Source organism: Garra rufa, chromosome 15 (genome assembly GCF_049309525.1).
Source record: "Garra rufa chromosome 15, GarRuf1.0, whole genome shotgun sequence".
Classification (NCBI taxonomy): Eukaryota; Metazoa; Chordata; class Actinopteri; order Cypriniformes; family Cyprinidae; genus Garra; species Garra rufa.
Genome location: NC_133375.1, coordinates 2,938,738 through 2,959,178, shown reverse-complemented (window position 1 = coordinate 2,959,178; position 20,441 = coordinate 2,938,738). Strand labels below are relative to the sequence as shown.

General features: G+C 34.1%; 1 protein-coding gene across 1 annotated transcript in view; it reads right to left on the bottom strand.

Annotated features, from left to right (window-relative positions):
• Window positions 1–15,558, bottom strand: part of LOC141287436 (gamma-glutamyl hydrolase) — a 32,458-nt gene extending 16,900 nt beyond the window's left edge. The window contains exons 1-2 of the mRNA XM_073819587.1: window positions 15,363–15,558; window positions 15,039–15,150 (exon numbers count right to left, since the gene is read on the bottom strand). Coding sequence (XP_073675688.1) covers window positions 15,039–15,150; window positions 15,363–15,525 — 275 coding nt within the window. The 5' untranslated portion in view covers window positions 15,526–15,558. The remainder of the gene's footprint in view (window positions 1–15,038; window positions 15,151–15,362) is intronic.
• Window positions 15,559–20,441: the final 4,883 nt, after the last annotated feature.

The following is a 20,441-nucleotide window of genomic DNA, read 5'->3' as shown; positions in this document are numbered from 1 at the left end:
ATATATATATATATATATATATATATATATATATATATATATATATATATATATATATAAAGAATATATCTATAAGTATATGTTGGGTTAAAACAATATGAAAAGAGAAGGAGGAACGCAACTATGCTATATATATGTGTATATATATATATATATATGTGTATATATATGTATATGGTATATCTTGGTGACTGTTCGGGTCCTGCAGTTTTGATTTTCATCTAACCATAATCCACAATTATCCAGCCTTAATGTAGGCCGTCCATCATTCGCAGAGTGTCTCAACTGTGAAGATTCTCTCTGAATTCTGGCCCTTAACCTTCAATCACTGCCTTGCTCCCTCTAAAGTATGAACTTTGACTTTTGACTGGTCTTTTTTTTTTATTTCTACTTGTTTTGTTTTCCACTACGGGCTCCAAGTTGAAGTATCCTGACCCAAACGGACACTTATTCTGTTACCGCCATTATCTGAAGTGTTCCGTACTGATGTGAAGTGTTGGAGTCATTTGTTACGAGTGAACTGGGGTCTTCAGCTGTGTGTATGGGTGTGTGTGTGTGGAGTCTTGGGGTCAGAAAGCCCCAGTTTTTGTGCCTTCAAGTTTTCCGTAGCGCAATGTGTAGTTTCAGGCAATGAGTAGAACAACTGGTCTCACATGCATATAGGGAATTTATTTTAATCTCAGGGGTATACTTGGCGTTTTCCTGCTCTCAAAAACGTAACTTGCCTCTCTGGTAATTATCATTTCCAAAAAAGAAAAAAAAAAAGTGAAAGTGAAAGACAAAAAACAAAGTATACAAAATTTATTTAGAATTTTATACAGCATCCTGTATTGTATTCTGTTTTATTTATGCCTTTGTAAAACTTCAGCAGTATTGAAAATTGAATGTTGGTACGAAAAAAATGAACAGACATACTATTTTGAACGGATAAGCTAAAGAAATCAAACCATGTAACAAAAGACTGATCAGTTTGTTTGTTTGTTTTTTTCTTTTTTTGTTCCATTCAGATCAGTGTGGAATTATGTTACTCATCATTGTGTTTTGGGAGATAAAATCTGTTATTTTTCCAGATGCCTGTAGCAGAACTTTTTTCATACTCTGTGAACTGTTAAAGGGCCAAGACTCAGCACGGCTGCCACTAACAGTTTTGAACTATTTGCCAATCAAGACAAGACAGAGGTTTTACATGTAAGAAAACCAAAAAAGAAAAAAAAACAAACAGGATATGAACTTGAATGTTATGATTAGATAAAAATCACGTCGTCCTTGGAGAACTTTGGAATGCTTTCTCCTTGAATATCAATGCTTGTATGATGACAGATGGTAGTGAATGTGTGAACGTCCCACTCATCTAATGTTTACTTGTTGACTGACTTATCCAATGCAGGTTTGCAGAATGTGCTTGACTGTTTTATACAGCTGATTCCTGCTTGAATGAGGCTAAGTGCAAGAGACACAATTGGCTCTGATTTATTAAACCAGTCGGGAATGCAATGTGAGTGTTTTTACTTTTATTTTTACTTTTTCTTCTTTTGGTTCCAGAAGTTCTTGTGATTGAGTAATGGCCTTTTTACCCGACATCTGCAGTAGTGTCGTAGTAAACATGAATATTATTCTGAAACCGAGCATGTGTTTATGTGTTCAAATGAGCTGGCGAGAAGTGAAACGTGAAACAATGACTGTATTGAAATATATAACTCTTGTGTTTTCAGAAAGGAGAGATTTACTTCAGAATTGGCTGCAATTTGCTGTATTTTGCGCCAAATGGTGCATTGCTTTGACTGGTCTCGCTTGATCTCAGACCTGATTGCTGATTTAAAAGCTTCACACACAAAATAGTAAATGGGTTTGATTGGCAAAACAATCAGATTGATGCTTGGTACCAAAGAGATTTCAAATGTGGTTTTGCTGTTGTGCATTACAGCAGGTGAATGTGTTTCTCAGCTTTTGTATGGTCCTATAAGTGTCTAGAATTAATATAAAAACATTGCCATCACTTTGGACATTGGTACCACTGAGTTAAACTAAAATATACTGTGTTTATATAAAAAAATATATATAAATAGTATTAATAAAAATAATGGGTGGCTGTTAATATGATGTTAGTTATTTATATATATATATATATATATATATATATATATATATATATATATATATATATATATATATATATATATATATATAATTTTGGTATAATAATGAAATGCGTGACCCTGGACCACAGAACCAGTCATAAGTAGCACGGTATATTTGTAGCAATAGCCAACAATACATTGTATGAGTCAAAATTGATTTTTCTTTTATGCCAAAAATCATTAGGATATTAAGTAACGATCATGTTCCATTAAGATATTTTGTAACTAAATATATAAAAACTTTATTTTTAATAAGTAATATTCATTGCTAATTTATTCAGCTTTCATGTGATGTATTGAAATTATGTATTCAAATCTCAATTTCAAACAATTGACCATTATTTTTTTTTGGACCAGGGTCACACATACATAATATTCTGTGAATGAAATTGATTTTTACACCCGCTAGGGGGCGCTACCAGCTGGTTATTCGGACAAGGTTATTGGCTGATGGCCAAACATAAAATGAAATTCTGATAGCCCTGATAGTAAATCAATGGGATTATATAACAGTATCGCAGGCTGCTTACATAAAATGCATATAAATATCAGTTATCCCTCTATCTCTCCCAATAATACGTCTTGGTAAGATGATATTTAAATGTTTAGTTATAAACTGAAAGCTCTAGTTTTAATCGTGGGGCAAAACATGTAATGCCATGCAATAAAATGAGCAATGAGGGTCGTACGAATAAATAAACACGATTTATATGATTCTATATAATATGATTCTTGTGCATCATATTTAATACTGACATTTTAACATAATCTATTCATCACCAAGTAAATCTAAGTTGCTTCAGTGTTCATCTTGAAATATTATCAATGATATACAATGTCAAATCTCTTAAATCAGTAAGGATTTAACAGCAAAAAAAATAAAATAAAAAAATACTACAATATGTACCTGCAAACTAGTCGCCGAAATTCGCCTTTTTTTAAATCAAAATATGTGACCCTGGAGCCTGGAAAATAAGACCAGTTATAAGGGTTACTTTTTTAAAGTTGAGATTTATACATATCTGATAGCTGAATAAATGCGCTTATTGGTTTGTTAGGATATAATATTTTGCCGAGATACAACTATTTGAAAATCTGAATTCTAACGGTGCGTTCACACTGGCACGTAGCGAGCGGGGCGAAGCGAGCGTTTTCAGTTCATTCATATGGAAGTTGCGCGTAAACGGTCGCGTGGTGCATTTTGGGATTGGAAGCGGCGCGGAGGAAAGCGTTGAGAGCAGCTGACAGCGTCGAAAGGTTGGGCATTCCTCAACCTTATGCAAATTTCGAGCGCAAAACGCCGGCAACAACCAATCGGTGTGAGAAGTTGGCAAGGAAAGACTATGACGCGTGTTTCCGAAACTGGTGGATTACTGAGCTGAAATCACATATTATTGAAAAAGTCACGCAAAAGTAAATGTACTTTGCATGTTGTTAGTATACGCTACAGTTTAGTTTGCGAACCGCCGTTAAAAGAAGACAATGGAACGTAAATAGGGTGTGAACATTGTTTTTCAGAGGCGTGCTCTGCCCTAAATTTGACACTCCCCAAAGCAGTGGCGTTGTAGCGTTGCCAGCGGCACTGAGTATGGCAAGCCAAAAGGGTCAGAATTACGCTATAGATGAAACGCGTTTACATACAAAACGCCGTTAAATACGGCGTTTTAAACAGCATTGGCGCCGCAAAATAAGCTGTTGTGACTATAAACGCCGTAAAAAAACGCGCGAAAATACGTCAATGACGCCGTATTTTACGGCGTTTTAATGTGCAAGAAAAGCGCCGCTTTTTACGCCGTTCATTTTGCCATTTAACGCCGTAAAAAACGCCGTTTTGGTTGCGCAGAGCGCGCGTCACTTACGGCGCTTTGCTTATAGTATAATGAGTCACACCCATTGATTTCCACAGCCAGTAATATTGAAAGGTTCTCATCCAATCAATGATGAACAGAACCAGACCAGACCAATTCAGCACAGATGATTTGTGGTAATCCAATTTGCATTAGTTATTTGCCATTAAATAAGATGAAAAATCCAGTTTGCTTTAAAATGAACAAAATAAGCTTAATTTTGAGCTCTGCAATCGAACATTAAATGTTTGCACTTGCCAGCTTACAGAGAATACTGTATGAAGGTAAAACAGAGGCAACACTTGAGAGCTTGTTGATTTGAACGTGCAGGCTTGTCATTATAATATTCGTATTTGTAAGTTGAAATTTGAACTGGCAGCTATGATGTGAGAAGCTGAATATGCCGATTTGCACACACAGACAATGATCAAAGCACCCGTGTTTTGAATGTGAATAGCTACAATTGTGTAAAATGACATCCAACAAAATGACAGACACAAACGTGTAGGACATACCTGCATATTGCAGAGTAATATCGCTGTACCAGAACCGCTGAGAAGGAGTTGTGACATGCTTTGATCTCGTGCCACACGGTCATGTAGTTCATGGAGCTCTCAATAGTTCCAAAAACTCCGTGCTGTGAACATATTTGAATAAGATTAATCAGGACAGAGGTTTGGCTGTGTTTGCAGCAATTTCTAGAAATTATTAACACATAATGTGCATTGATTTTGGTTCTAAATAAAATGCTCCATATTTTGGATGGCCATTTAAAAAAAATGTTTTTTAATATGCCTATTCTTCCAGTGCAACGAGGCAAATTGGAGGCATTTAGTGGCGAGAAAGAAAATACTCTTATGTAATGCCATGTTTTCACCACCAGATGCCCTAATGGCTTTTTAATGAATTCTTTAGCTCTAGTTGCTCAAAACAGTATTGCCGGTCATGACTGCTTCTATTTTTAATACTTTGCTTTATCATTATATCATTCAGGCATTATCAAGCACTCGATTTTTATACGTTTTTTTTTATTTTTGCATTTAAAAAGGTTCATTAGTGACATACCATGTTATTTTATGATAGTCATATAAGCACAAGTGAATAGACAAGCAAATAAGGAAAGACAAGCAAATAAGGAATTTAACCCAATAAAGAAGTTTAAATTATATATATATATATATATATATATATATATATATATATATATATATATATATATATATATATAATAAAAACAACAGTTATATGTCAACTTTGGTACAGCATATGCTACTGAGTTGGTTCATTTGTGGTTCACGGCTCTACGAAAGTTCACGGAAAGGACAACGAGATGCCAGAAATAAATGTAAACACTGTTTTGTTGTCTTGTTTTGTTCTGAAAACCATTTAAAATAGTATAGGCTATTTATTGTGTTTAATGATTGTACATTATAAACAATAGGCGGAGCGTGTGTAAGGCTATAGGCCACCGGGACCTGGGGCAAAAAAATGCACCTAAATTGGACATAGGCCCTACTCCCCTGCACAAACAAATTCAATATATTGCGTCTGTTGCTAATAAAATGAAAATGAATAGAAAGCAATTGCGGCATTACATTAAGATCTGCACCGTAATTCTTTTTAGGCGTTTTTACAATGTTGTATTATAACCAATCACACACGATTCTGTTGAGTTTAGGAATGCGTTCAAATGGGTCTTATCAGTTTTGTTGAGTGCGCGCAACTCTTGATTAAAAAAAAAAAAAAAATTCATAAACAACAAAGCTCAGATGCACCTACAATGTAGCTAAGTAAGAGATTCATTACACAGGGAATACATCGAAATCATGGTTTACATTTAAGATACAAGAACATTTAAGATATAAGATAACATGTATATTGAAAAGTTCTTTAAAAGCATCTGGATGCAATAAAGTAATTTTTAAAGGTGTTATTAAAGCATTTGCGGTATGGATTAAAATACTAATAGGCTAATAAATAATTTGCATATAGGACAAAATTGCGTTGCAGCAAATCCTCTAAGATATTTAGAACAGAGAAACATAAAAATCAGAAAATATAAACAGCTACAATAATTAAAGTTTTAATATACCTTATGCCAGTATAATTTGTAATTATAATTATAATTTTATAGTATATTCTATAAAATTTTAATTTGAATAGAATTATAAAATAAATATAATCGGGCCTGTTTTAGGCTTTTCCTAATTTTTAGATTTTAGACATTTATCAGTAATGGAGATGAAGAAAAAAATTACTCGCCATCTCTTCTTTGGACGTGCCTTTATATAGAAATATCTTTACATCTTTACAGATTACATAATGAACGTTTCTATTTTCGATTTGAATTATTTCGTTTTAGAGTGGTAATTTAAAGCTTTCTGTGTTCATTGTGAAGCGATGCTGTTCAAGAACAGACGGCAGAAAGCGCATTCTGTTTTCCTTTATTTTATAAACGCACGACGACTTGTTTATAGGCTATTGTGAGTGCACTAAAAATCCATTTCAAGCTGCTTCAGCTGCCTTCAAGTCTCCACACAAACGATTAGATATTCATCCAACAGCACGCATTTATCAAGGTTAAACGTTTAAAGTAATGTGTGATATGCTTGAACTGTTTTATACATAGATTTTAATTTAGGCAAGTCCTTAATATGCTTTGAGAAAGCTAAACTGATCAAATATAGATGATCGCTCACTGCCGCTGGCCGCTTATCATCATTACTTTAAAAACATTTAACGTACAATATACGAACAAAAATGCTTCAAACGTTTTGCTAAATTAACTTAATAAAAAACCTAAACGAAATATAATCACTTTTCCATTTTTAAAACCGAACTAATTTAATAGCGGAATGCTTGCTTTTGATAGATTCTACCTTTTTTGTTGAGTTTAAGCCGTCATCATTTGGCCTTAGCAAAAAAAAAAAAAAAAAAAAAATGCGTACCCTTGGAAGAAATCCTATGGAAGCCCGTTTCCGCCAGGTCAGAAAAAAATCCATGCCTTAAAAAGTCGAAATTATGACTTACTTAAGTCATAATTATGAGATAAAAAGTCGAAATTATGACTTAAAAAGTCGAAATTATGACTTAACAAGTCGAAAGTATGAGATGAAAAGTCGAAATTATGACTTAAAAAGTCGAAATTATGGCTTAAAAAATCGAAATTATGACTTAAGTCGAAATTATGAGATAAAAAGTCGACTTACTATGTCGAAATTATGACTTAAAAAATCGAAATTATGACTTAAATCATAATTATGACTTAAAAAGTCGAAATTATGACTTAAACACATTGATCACATGACCACTCCACGCCTTCCGTTTTGAATCATGATTCGGCATACGCCTTTGAAGTTCGGTTTCCAGGAGTGTTCTAATGATAAACGGGACATTCCAGAACGAATTACCTTGGTTTAAAACTGTTTGGAGCTCCAAGTTCAGTAGCTACACACCTTATTAATAAATTGGGGGTGGCTTAATGGAAAAAAAGAGTGAAATGAATGAAAATGAAAAAGGTCAAAATCTTGTATACAGTTTATATAGGCCTATACACACACACACACACACACACACACACACACACACACACATACATCCTGCGAAGCCGCTATACGTCCCGATCGAAATCAAATGATTCACGAAACGCTCATTGAAGTCCCATTCTGAATGAAATGACTCGAGATCCAATTGGAGCGCTTTAAAACAGAGGTATTTAAAACTCCGTTGAAACTTTGCTCAATTTCTCTATATAATGTATTCGTTGTTTGACATAAAATCATTACAATTATTAGGCCTAACCTACAGTATATTATATATTTATATATTTATTTAATTAATATTATATTAATTTCAGCGCGTTGCGTTCATATTCCGGGTTCACCCGCTTGCCTCTACACTGTACAGTTTATATTATATAATCTGAATATGTGTGTGTGTTTTTATTACCACTCTCCTTTCCACTAAGACACGTTAAACGTTTTACAACAGATTTCTTTTGAATTTGTTCATTAAAGAGATTTGCTCTAATTAATTATTGACAGTTTCTGCTGATTACATTTTTATGCCAGTAGGTGGTGACAAATGAATGTCTTTTATGTTTTTGAGTGAGTTATTGAATCACTGGGCCCTTCAATTGGACACAGACGCAACAGGATTAAACTAGCTTAATTTGCTCAATTTTAATTTTTATTTTATTATTTTTAGCTTAATTTTTTTTTATTAATTGATTAGAATTTAAATATTTTCATTCAACACATTTTCAACACAGCATCTTAGACATTTTGCTTTCAAATTATTTTGTACTTTAAAACATTAGATAAATTATTTTCCACAAACCATCATCTTTTAGTAATCCCAAGGACTAAAACTGCACATGTTTTGGTAGTCAATGTATATTCTTTGTCAGGCAGTTCTGCTGTAAGAGCCTCGCTTTCTGGTGGGTTCAGGTTTTCTTTATTACTCCTAAAGTACAAGTAATTTGGCACAAACACATCTAAGTAGGCTATTCATATTATTAACATTTAAAAGGCAAGCTGGTGAAAAAGAACGCAACGCGCTGATTTTAATCGTTTTCCTCCAACAGAAATATATAGGCTATATATATATATATATATATATATATATATATATATATATATATATATATATATATAAATCATTGCCCCTTTCCAACGTTTCACTTACAAGCCCCGTTCTACCCCAAGAAAACGCTTAACGTGCAACTCAGCGCGTTATGTTCATATTTTACTAAATATTCCGCTTGTCTGTAAATGTTATATCATTTATTAATAAGGTGTGTAGCTACTGAACTTGGAGCTCCAAACAGTTTTAAACCAAGGTAATTCGTTCTGGAATGTCCCGTTTATCATTAGAACACTCCTGTAAACGGAACTTCAAAGGCGTATGCCGAATCATGATTCAAAACGGAAGGCGTGGAGTGGTTATGTGATCAATGTGTTTAAGTCATAATTTCGACTTTTTAAGTAATAATCATGACTTAAGTAAGTCATAATTATGATTTAAGTAAGTCATAATTTCGACTTTTTAAGTCATAATTTCGACTTGTTAAGTCATAATTTCGATTTTTTTAAGTCATAATTTCGACTTTTTATCTCGTAATTATGATTTAAGTATGTCATAATTTCGACTTTTTAAGGCATGGATTTTTTTCTGACCTGGCGGAAACGGGCTTCCATACCTGCGTCTGTTTTCTTTCCTAAAAAGAGGAGTTTATGAGTTAGCCTTACCCTGTGAAATGTGTCTAATAATTCCAACAAGAAAGAGAAGCATTGGACATAATCAAAATATTCGAGACATTTATGTCTGTTAATGTTACGTTGTAGTTTAGGTTAAACACAAATAAGCACAAACCGCATTAATACATTCATAAATAACACTGGTAAATAAAGCGAAGTGTTATAATCATAGGCGGAGGGTGAACCAGCTCCAGGGTAAGGCTAACTCATAAACTCCTCTTTTTAGGAAAGAAAACAGACGCAGGTGTCACGTACATAGGCAAATTAAATATTTTTAATGGGACTGAATTGTATTTAATGTGATTACAAATTAATAAAAACATTAGAAATTGGTTATTTTAACGTTTCATTTCAAGTTATTCAAACAGCGATAGGCCTATTCAGAATACTATTATCACTAACTTTGCAAATCTCACTCACCAAAAAAAACAAAAACAAAAAACAAACAAAAAAATATATAAAATATGCACATACAGGATTTCTTCCAAGGGTACACAGTTTTTTTTTTTTTTTTTTTTTTTTTTTGCGAAGGCCAAATTATGACGGCTTAAACTCAACAAAATTGTAGAATAGGTAGAATCTATCAAAAGCAAGCATTCCGCTATTAAATTAGTTCGGTTTAAAAATAGAAAAGTGATTATATTTCGTTTAGGTTTTTTATTAAGTTAATTTAGCAAAACGTTTGAAGCTTTGTACGTTTGTACGTTAAATGTTTTTAAAGTAATGATGATAAGCGGCCAGCGGCAGTGAGCGATCATCTATATTTGATCAGTTTAGCTTTCTCAAAGCATAAGGACTTGCCTAAATTAAAATATATGTATAAAACAGTTCAAGCATATCACACATGTTACTTTAAACGTTTAACCTTGATAAATGCGCGCTGTTGGATGAATATCCAATCGTTTGTGTGGAGACTTGAAGGCAGCTGAAGCAGCTTGAAATGGAGGCACCAGTGCAATCACTTTTTGTGTGTGTGCGAAAACAATCAAAAAAACATTTCTTCATTTTTACTCATAAAGGTAGGAGTAATACATCATTCTGACCTGTAACGTGTCTTTTTTTTTTTAGTGCACTCACAATAGCCTATAAACAACTTGTGGTGCGTTTATAAAATAAAGGAAAACAGAATGTGCTTTCTGCCATTTGTTCTTGTACAGCATCGCTTCACAATGAACACAGAAAGCTTTAAATTACCACTCTAAAACGAAATAATTCAAATCAAAAATAGAACCGTTCATTATGTAATCTGTAAAGATGTAAAGATATTTCTATATAAAGGCACGTCCAAAGAAGAAATGGCGAGTAATTTTTTTCTTCATCTCCATTACTGATAAATGTCTAAAATCTAAAAATTAGGAAAAGCCTAAAACAGGCCCGATTATATTTATTTTATAATTCTATTCAAATTAAAATTTTATAGAATATACTATAAAATTATAATTATAATTACAAATTATACTGGCATAAGGTATATTAAAACTTTAATTATTGTAGCTGTTTATATTTTCTGATTTTTATGTTTCCCTGTTCTAAATATCTTAAAATTTAGAGGATTTGCTGTAACGCAATTTTGTCCTATATGCAAATTATTTATTAGCCTATTAGTATTTTAATCCATACCGCAAATGCTTTAATAACACCTTTAAAAATTACTTTATTGCATCCAGATGCTTTTAAAGAACTTTTCAATATACATGTTATCTTATATCTTAAATGTTCTTGTATCTTAAATGTAAACCATGATTTCGATGTATTCCCTGTGTAATGAATCTCTTACTTAGCTACATTGTAGGTGCGTCTGAGCTTTGTTGTTTATGATTTTTTTTTTTTTTTTTTTTTTTTATCAAGAGTTGCGCGCACTCAACAAAACTGCACTGTAAAAAATGACCGTGAATTTAACGGTAAAAAACTGTAAAAAGGCTACGGTAAAAACCTGTGATATGGTTAACGGTAAGTTCCCCTTCTATATACGGTGAAAAACTGTGTTGGACATTGCATGTAATTTTACAGCAGTATACCGTTTTTTGAAGTGAAAAAGAAGGTAAAATTTACAGTGAATAACCGTAAACTGACATTCCCAGAATTCCCTGTGTTTAATTTTTTTTATTTGATGTTTTTTTGTGGAAATAACTTTTTCTTCTTAGATTTTTCTTGCCAGTTTTGTACATTAGGGTTATATGTTACATATAATGCTGTTAAATTAATGTTTTTTGCATTAAATCAGTTTTATGTGTGTTACCATGATGGTGTTTAGTGTTTGTGTGAATGACACTGTGCACCTTCTATATATGTTATTATTTAAAACCTCCTTGTGATGGGCTTTGGTTCATCATGTGATGTTGTCATCACCACCTGCTTTTGGTGGTTATCAGTATATTGCAAAGGTACAAAACAGATTTCAGTACTTCAAAAGGTTGGTAAATCACCATTATATCAGTTAAAAAAAAAATCAGAAATTACAGTATTTACCTGTATATTTAAGTGAAAACCGTAAAATGTAAAACATTGCTACCGTATTTTTTACAGTAAAACTCTGGTAACCACAGCTGCCAGGGTTTTCCCGTAAATTTTACGGCTTTTTTTTTACAGTGTGATAAGACTCATTTGAACGCATTCCTAAACTCAACAGAATCGTGTGTGATTGGTTATAATACGCAACATTGTAAAAACGCCTAAAAAGAATTACGGTGCAGATCTTAATGTAATGCCGCAATTGCTTTCTATTCATTTTAATTTTATTAGCAACAGACGCAATATATTGAATTTGTTTGTGCAGGGGAGTAGGGCCTATGTCCAATTTAGGTGCATTTTTTTGCCCCAGGTCCCGGTGGCCTATAGCCTTACACACGCTCCGCCTATTGTTTATAATGTACAATCATTAAACACAATAAATAGCCTATACTATTTTAAATGGTTTTCAGAACAAAACAAGACAACAAAACAGTGTTTACATTTATTTCTGGCATCTCGTTGTCCTTTCCGTGAACTTTCGTAGAGCCATGAACCACAAATGAACCAACTCAGTAGCATATGCTGTACCAAAGTTGACATATAACTGTTGTTTTTATTATATATATATATATATATATATATATATATATATATATATAATTTAAACTTCTTTATTGGGTTAAATTCCTTATTTGCTTGTCTTTCCTTATTTGCTTGTCTATTCACTTGTGCTTATATGACTATCATAAAATAACATGGTATGTCATTAATGAACCTTTTTAAATGCAAAAATAAAAAAAAAACGTATAAAAATCGAGTGCTTGATAATGCCTGAATGATATAATGATAAAGCAAAGTATTAAAAATAGAAGCAGTCATGACCGGCAATACTGTTTTGAGCAACTAGAGCTAAAGAATTCATTAAAAAGCCATTAGGGCATCTGGTGGTGAAAACATGGCATTACATAAGAGTATTTTCTTTCTCGCCACTAAATGCCTCCAATTTGCCTCGTTGCACTGGAAGAATAGGCATATTAAAAAACATTTTTTTTAAATGGCCATCCAAAATATGGAGCATTTTATTTAGAACCAAAATCAATGCACATTATGTGTTAATAATTTCTAGAAATTGCTGCAAACACAGCCAAACCTCTGTCCTGATTAATCTTATTCAAATATGTTCACAGCACGGAGTTTTTGGAACTATTGAGAGCTCCATGAACTACATGACCGTGTGGCACGAGATCAAAGCATGTCACAACTCCTTCTCAGCGGTTCTGGTACAGCGATATTACTCTGCAATATGCAGGTATGTCCTACACGTTTGTGTCTGTCATTTTGTTGGATGTCATTTTACACAATTGTAGCTATTCACATTCAAAACACGGGTGCTTTGATCATTGTCTGTGTGTGCAAATCGGCATATTCAGCTTCTCACATCATAGCTGCCAGTTCAAATTTCAACTTACAAATATTATAATGACAAGCGTGCACGTTCAAATCAACAAGCTCTCAAGTGTTGCCTCTGTTTTACCTTCATACAGTATTCTCTGTAAGCTGGCAAGTGCAAACATTTAATGTTCGATTGCAGCTCAAAATTAAGCTTATTTTGTTCATTTTAAAGCAAACTGGATTTTTCATCTTATTTAATGGCAAATAACTAATGCAAATTGGATTACCACAAATGATCTGTGCTGAATTGGTCTGGTCTGGTTCTGTTCATCATTGATTGGATGAGAACCGTTCAATATTACTGGCTGTGGAAATCAATGGGTGTGACTCATTATACTATAAGCAAAGCGCCGTAAGTGACGCGCGCTCTGCGCAACCAAAACGGCGTTTTTTACGGCGTTAAATGGCAAAATGAACGGCGTAAAAAGCGGCGCTTTTCTTGCACATTAAAACGCCGTAAAATACGGCGTCATTGACGTATTTTCGCGCGTTTTTTACGGCGTTTATAGTCACAACAGCGTATTTTGCGGCGCCAATGCTGTTTAAAACGCCGTATTTAACGGCGTTTTGTATGTAAACGCGTTTCATCTATAGCGTAATTCTGACCCTTTTGGCTTGCCATACGGCAGCGCGTAGCAGGAGCAGAGCAGAAGCGTCAGTGCTGCGATTGTTTTGGCGCCGAGTCTATTTTTGCTGCGCCGCTTACGCTGGGTTAAAGCCACAGTGCATCGTTCTTGTTCAAATCTGACCTGATTCACACGAAAAATAACAAGTTATCCATAAAATCATGTATCACAATCACGGTTTAAAAGGCTCACCGGCAAAAATAATGCATTTGTTTGGAGATAATGTCTATAAATTAGCCTACTTGTTCAAAACAATCACGTAAGCAAAGTTTGTACTATTTTCTGCTTGTTTTGATATATACAAGAATAAATAAACATACTACTGCCATTAAAATGTTATTATAAAACATTTTAAAATACAGAAATAAAATCTTTTTTAAAAGAGAAGATTCTGAAAGTACTGAAGGAGATCCTATAATTATTTAATATAGATTTACAGTAGTACCAACAAATTATATTTTTATATGATATGTTTTAACATGTTTTTAAATATAATGGTTTCATTATAAACGTGATGATTATCTCAAAGTTGGACAACCACCATAAAAAAATATGAAAATATCATATGAATCTAACCATGTCATGGCAACAAATGTAAAACAAATACCAAAATACCATAATTTTACATATTCTTTTCGTTATTGAAAAACTGTTGCTATAATTATCATAAACCTAACTGGTAATCATTAAGACGATCTTTGTCTAAAAATATATTCAATATTTTAGCGTTTCTAATTTGCTACTTAAATCTACAACATACAACATATCACAAATCAAAGCACATGACAGACAGTTCTTGGAGAACACCTGAAATGCGTGACTGAATGAACAATACTTGTCTATATTGGAAGTACACAAGCTGCGGTTCAGCTGCGCACGACAAACGCTTCCAGTGTGAAAGGAAAATGGATGCGCGCCGCTTCTGCTCTGCTTACATGCTGCGCACGCCCTGCTTAAGCTCTGCTTACGCGTGCAGTGTGAAACCGGCGTTACGTTTCACACGCGGGAGTAATGACGATGGTCCTTGCACTTTCTCCGGGTTTGATTAGATTTTGTAGCGAACTTTCCACGGACCCCCAGGAAGTGCGCCACGGACCCCTAGGGGTCCGCGGACCCCACTTTGAGAACCACTGGTTTAGACAGTATAAATTAGCAGAACGATTTATTCAGTAGTAGGCTACAGTACATTAACCATGCAACCCATGCTGTTGTTTACATCCGAGTACTGCCAATATGTCTGTGCATATCAAACTAGAGTAGACTTACCTAATTGGCAAAACTCTGGCTCCCCCAGATTCGATGTACTTCACATATGATGAAGGGATGTATGTTTTTCCAAACGGTTTCATATAATCATCAACCTCTTGCGTCAGAATACCTATAGATAAAATTTAGCGTGAGTCATGCGTGCTCAAAGGTTACTCACACTTTGTGTTTTTGTTAGCCTACTATTTATAAATATGCTAAGAATAGTTGCAGTCTGCTAGCACAACTACAATTTAATGTAACATGTATTGAATCGCATTCTGCCTTAAACACTTAAGTGCACAACTCCGTCCACCTGTTTGATATAAAAAATGAAGACGTTACCGATGATCGGTCTGTCGTTCTCAGGCTCGATTCTCTGCGGGAGTTTAAACGGAGCGGCGCTGCACAACGCTCCAACACACACCCACACGAACGCGCTGAAACCCATTCTGACCCACAGAGACCAGTCCACAAGCCACCTGAGAGGCTGAGATTGTGTGAGCATTCAGTAATATCATGTTTCATATAGTATCCGAACTGAAAGTTATGTAGGAGGTCATGAGATAGGCGGGGTTTGTACTTTTTGGAGGAAGGAAAACAAATGTTTACACCAGTAGCCTAAATACCGTTCATGCCAGTTTGTTTGGGAAAATGCTGAGTTGTTGGGTGAGTTCGCGAAATACTGCAGCCGCATTCTCCACACACGAGACCAGAGGTTCCTTAAGGTTTTAGGAACTTGTATTTTCCAAAACGTTCTCACAACCGGTGTTTATTACGAAATGTAATGTGAAATATATTGTGACATCAGCAATTTTGTCTAGGCGTTATATTAGTTTACAGTCTACAAATGAATTTCACTGCATTTGATATATAGGCCATTCTACAGAAATGGTGCAAACATGCTGTCCCACAACCAAAAACACATTTGAAAAACAATTAAGTATTCAAATCTTAGATGTTTACTAAGATCATTCTGTTATCTATTGAAACCCGCAATAATATTTAAAATATCAGTAAGCTTAAAATAGGCTATATGAAATCATCATTTATAGTTACTTTCAATTGGGACATGGCTGTCCCGAACCCTAACCCCTAAATTTTAACTTATGAAAATTATATTGATTTTTTTTCCATTGTTCTTTTTATTTCATATTTTCTTTTTAAATGATAAAACTTTGCATTATGCATTTTTCATGTCATTACTAAAACAGTGTGTTTTTAACTACACCCCTACATTTATGATCAGGAAATAACAATATGTCACTTTCTCTCATAGCTACACATTGAGAGGACAGGCCCAATCATTTTGAGGTAAATGTGTTTACGAGTATGAAGTCTGTGTGTAACTTTAAAGAACGTCACTACCGAACACCTATTTAGTGTTTTAGTTGGGGTCACTACCAAAACATTACAGTCACTACCAAAAATGTGCTGTCTGAAACATGGGATGTTTTGTCTAAAATAAAGTATACTGAATTATCAACTAAGATGTTGAATTTATGTTAAAATGATTCATACCCTTTGCAAACTGCCACAGTCTGTGGGAAAATCCAAAGTTCTATACCATTCCAAATAGTCCAAGCTGTTCTAAAGCATCCTAATTACCCTGATTCATTGGGAACAGCTAATTTAATCAACTCAACTGGTGAAAAACAGAAGCTCTCTGCTGTTGGTTTGTGGACAGTCATGGCTAAGACAAAGGAGCTCACTGAGGACCTGCGGCTGCGTATTGTGGCTGCTCAAGTCAGGAAAGGGCTATAAGACCATTTCTAAATGTTTTGAAGTTCCAGTGGCTACAGTGCAAAGTATTATTTAAAAAAATACAAGACGTTCCGCACTGTGAAAAATTTCAGAGGACGTGGTCGGAAGCCAAAAGTGACACCTGTGCTGGCCAGGAGGATAGTGAGAGAGGTAAAAAAAAAAATCCAAGGATCATCACCAAGGCCATCCTGGTGAATCTGGGTTCTGCTGGTGGCAACATCTCAAGGCAGACAGTCAACAGACACTGCACACCGCTGGGTTCCACGGACGCAGACCAAGGAGGACACCACTTCTCCAGATAAGGCACAGAAAACCTGTTTTATAGTCAGATGAAACAAAAATTGAATTGTTGGCCACAATGATATAGCCTTCATTTGGCGTAAAAAGGAGAAGCCTTCAACCCTAAGAACACCATCCCCACTGTCAAACATGGTGGTGGGAACCTAATGTTTTGTGGTGTTTTTCAGCCGGTGGACCAGGGAACCTAATCACAGTAAATGGCACCATGAAAAAGGAGCAATACATCAAAATTCTCAACAACAACATCAGGCAGTCTGCAGAGAAACTTGGCCTTGGGCACCAGTGGACATTTCAGCACGACAACGACCCAAAACACACAGCAAAAGTGGTGAAGAAATGGTTAGCAGACAAAAACATAAACGTTTTGCAGTGGCCCAGCCAGAGTTCAAATGTAAATAAAAGATGAGTAATATTTTTTTTTTCCACAATGATGCCTCTTGTACACCGTCTTATTATCTTTTGGGAGAAGTCTGTGTCATTTCAAATAAAAAAACAAACCTTGCTGGTTGAATAAAAGTAACTTTAGGTCAGAATTTGCCAGGGGTATGAATAATTTCGGGCTTGACTGTATATATTTACAATGTAGATGTAAGCAAAATCTTAATATGTCAATATAATTCTTCTAATTAAATTATTACTGTGTTTTAGTAGTGACAAAATTTGGGGAGAGGACAAATATTCAAAAACTAAAAATACAATATGAGAATTAACTGCACAGTTACTAGAAATGTGTACCTTGGATATTATACAATTTGCATACATACAATTTTTTTGGAAAAAAAAAGACTTTTTTTCCAAGATGTTTCCAACTCTGACTTGGAACCAATTCTGTAGAATGACCCATATAAATTTAGCTAAACGTGCATCATTCCCTGTTGACCCAATCTCTGTCTTCAGTTAATGTATGTCTGTGTATTTGGGGCTGAATCTGATAGCTGAAGGCAGAGAAAAAGAGTCACTGCAGTAGCTATAATAGAACGCCAACAGGAAATCATTCAGCAACCATGAAGCACTGGCAGGGAGTCATAAAATAAAATAATGAGTAGACTATTTACAGATCTCTTCATAAGTTGATAAATACAAAGTCAATAAATACATGATTGCACTGTGGGATTCTATGCAGTGCATTTTCATGACCCCATTTTATATTATAATATATATTATATACATATTAATAAAATATGAAATTTTCATGAAAATGTAAATCATTAAAGTTAGTTACTGTTAAAAACCTATGCAAATATTTTCCATATTAATACAGTACACAAATATACACCACTGCTTCATATTTGTGAAACACTATGACAGTTTAAATATATTAAAATGTAATTTATTCCTGTGATCAAAGCTGAAGTTTTAGCATCATTACTCCAGTCTTCAGTGTCACATGATTCTTCAGAAATCATTCTAATATGCTGATTTTCTGCTATGAGTGTTGAGAACAGGTGTGCTACCTAATATTTTTGTGGAAACTATGATACTTTTTTCTGAATTTTTGATGAACTGAAAGTTTAAAAGAGCAGTCATCTGCAATAAAGGGAAGATGGTGGTGAATGTCACATTTGCAGTGACTTCTCATAACACAAGAATTGTCATTTCAGCTTCTTGTTTTTAAAGTTTTTATATAAAGTAGTCCACGTAGTACAGCAGTGTCACAATGACTTGTAAGCAAAACTGAGGAGCAATTCTTTCTGATCACTCTTCAGATCAGTTTATGAAGTCAAATCCTCCATAATCACTGACAATAATCTAAGTATTCATTTGCCTTAACCCTATAAATGTTTTATTAAATATAAAGTAACACATCTAGTAACAGTGAAGTCAAACTATGTGTGGATGTACACTATCAAAAGTGGATATATGCAGTTTTTACATGATTTTACCTTTACCTTTAGTCATATTAAATGAAAATAAAAAAATATAACTACAATGCAGAATCTACAAAATGTTAATTAGATTACCAAAATAAGAGGGATCATACAAAATGCATGTTATTTTTTATTTAGTACTGACCTGAATAAGATATTTCACATAAAAGACGTTTACATATAGTAAGTGTAAGTTTAATTTATAAAAAATTACCCCGTTCAAAAGTTTACATACACTTGATTCTTAATACTTTGTTGTTCCCTGAATGATCCACAGCTGTTTTTTTGTGTGATAATTGTTCATGAGCCCCTTGTTTGTTCTGAAAAGTGAAACTGCCTGCTGTTCTCTAGAAAAATATTTCAGGTCCCACAGATTCTTTGGTTTTCCAGCATTTTTGTGTATTTGAACCCTTTCCAACAATGACTGTATGATTTTGAGATCCATCTTTTCACACTGAGGACAACTGAGGGACTCATATGCAACTATTACAGAAGGTTCAAACACTCACAGATGCTCCAGAAGAAAACACGATGCATTAAGAGCCAGGGGTGAAAACTTTTTGTATTTGAAGATTAGAGTAAATTTAACTTAAGTTTCTTCTGGAAAACATGTAAGTATCTTCTGTAGCTTCTGAAGGGCAGTAATAAATAAAAAATATATATGTATATTTAGCCAAAAAAATGAAAAATGTACACATCTTCATTATGTTCAAAAGTTTTCACCCCCGGCTCTTAATGCAGCGTGTTTCCTACTGGAGCCTCAGTAAGTGTTTGAACCTTCTGTAATAGTTGCATATGAGTCCCTCAGTTGTCCTCAGTGTGAAAAGATTGATCTCAAAATGATACACTCATTGTTGGAAAAGGTTCTAATACACAAAAATGCTGAAAAAAGAATTTGTGTGACCTGAAGGACTGATGAAGAACTATCACTAAACAAAAAAACACAGCTGTGGATCATTCAGGTAACAACACAGTATTAAGAATCAAGTGTATGTAAACTTTTGAACAGGGTCATTTTTATAAATTCAGCTATTATTTTCTGTTGTGGACTATATGTAAATGTCTTTTATGTGAAATATCTTATTCAGGTCAGTACTAAATAAAAAATAACATTTATTTTGTATGAACATTTTGCGGATTCTGCAAGATGTATGTAAACTCTTGACCTCAGCTGTATATTTGATTTGAAAAAAGCCAGTGAATTTAAATGTTACCACACAAGGAATCTTTTTAGCTTATTTGACTAAACATTTTTCCAGCATGTCTTATATGGTTGAATGGCTGAGACTTGCTAAAACTTGCTGTGTGGGTTTGGAAGTGATAGTGGTTAAACGCGTAGAGGAAAGGATTGAGGCAGGCATTGACAAAGGTAAATGTTATCAACAAGTCGCAGCTGGCATTACACACATTTTTAGTGCCTGCAAATCTGCTGCAGCAGCTATCAGTGCCAAGCCATTAAACAGGTGCTTTTTAGCAGTGGCATTCAGAATGA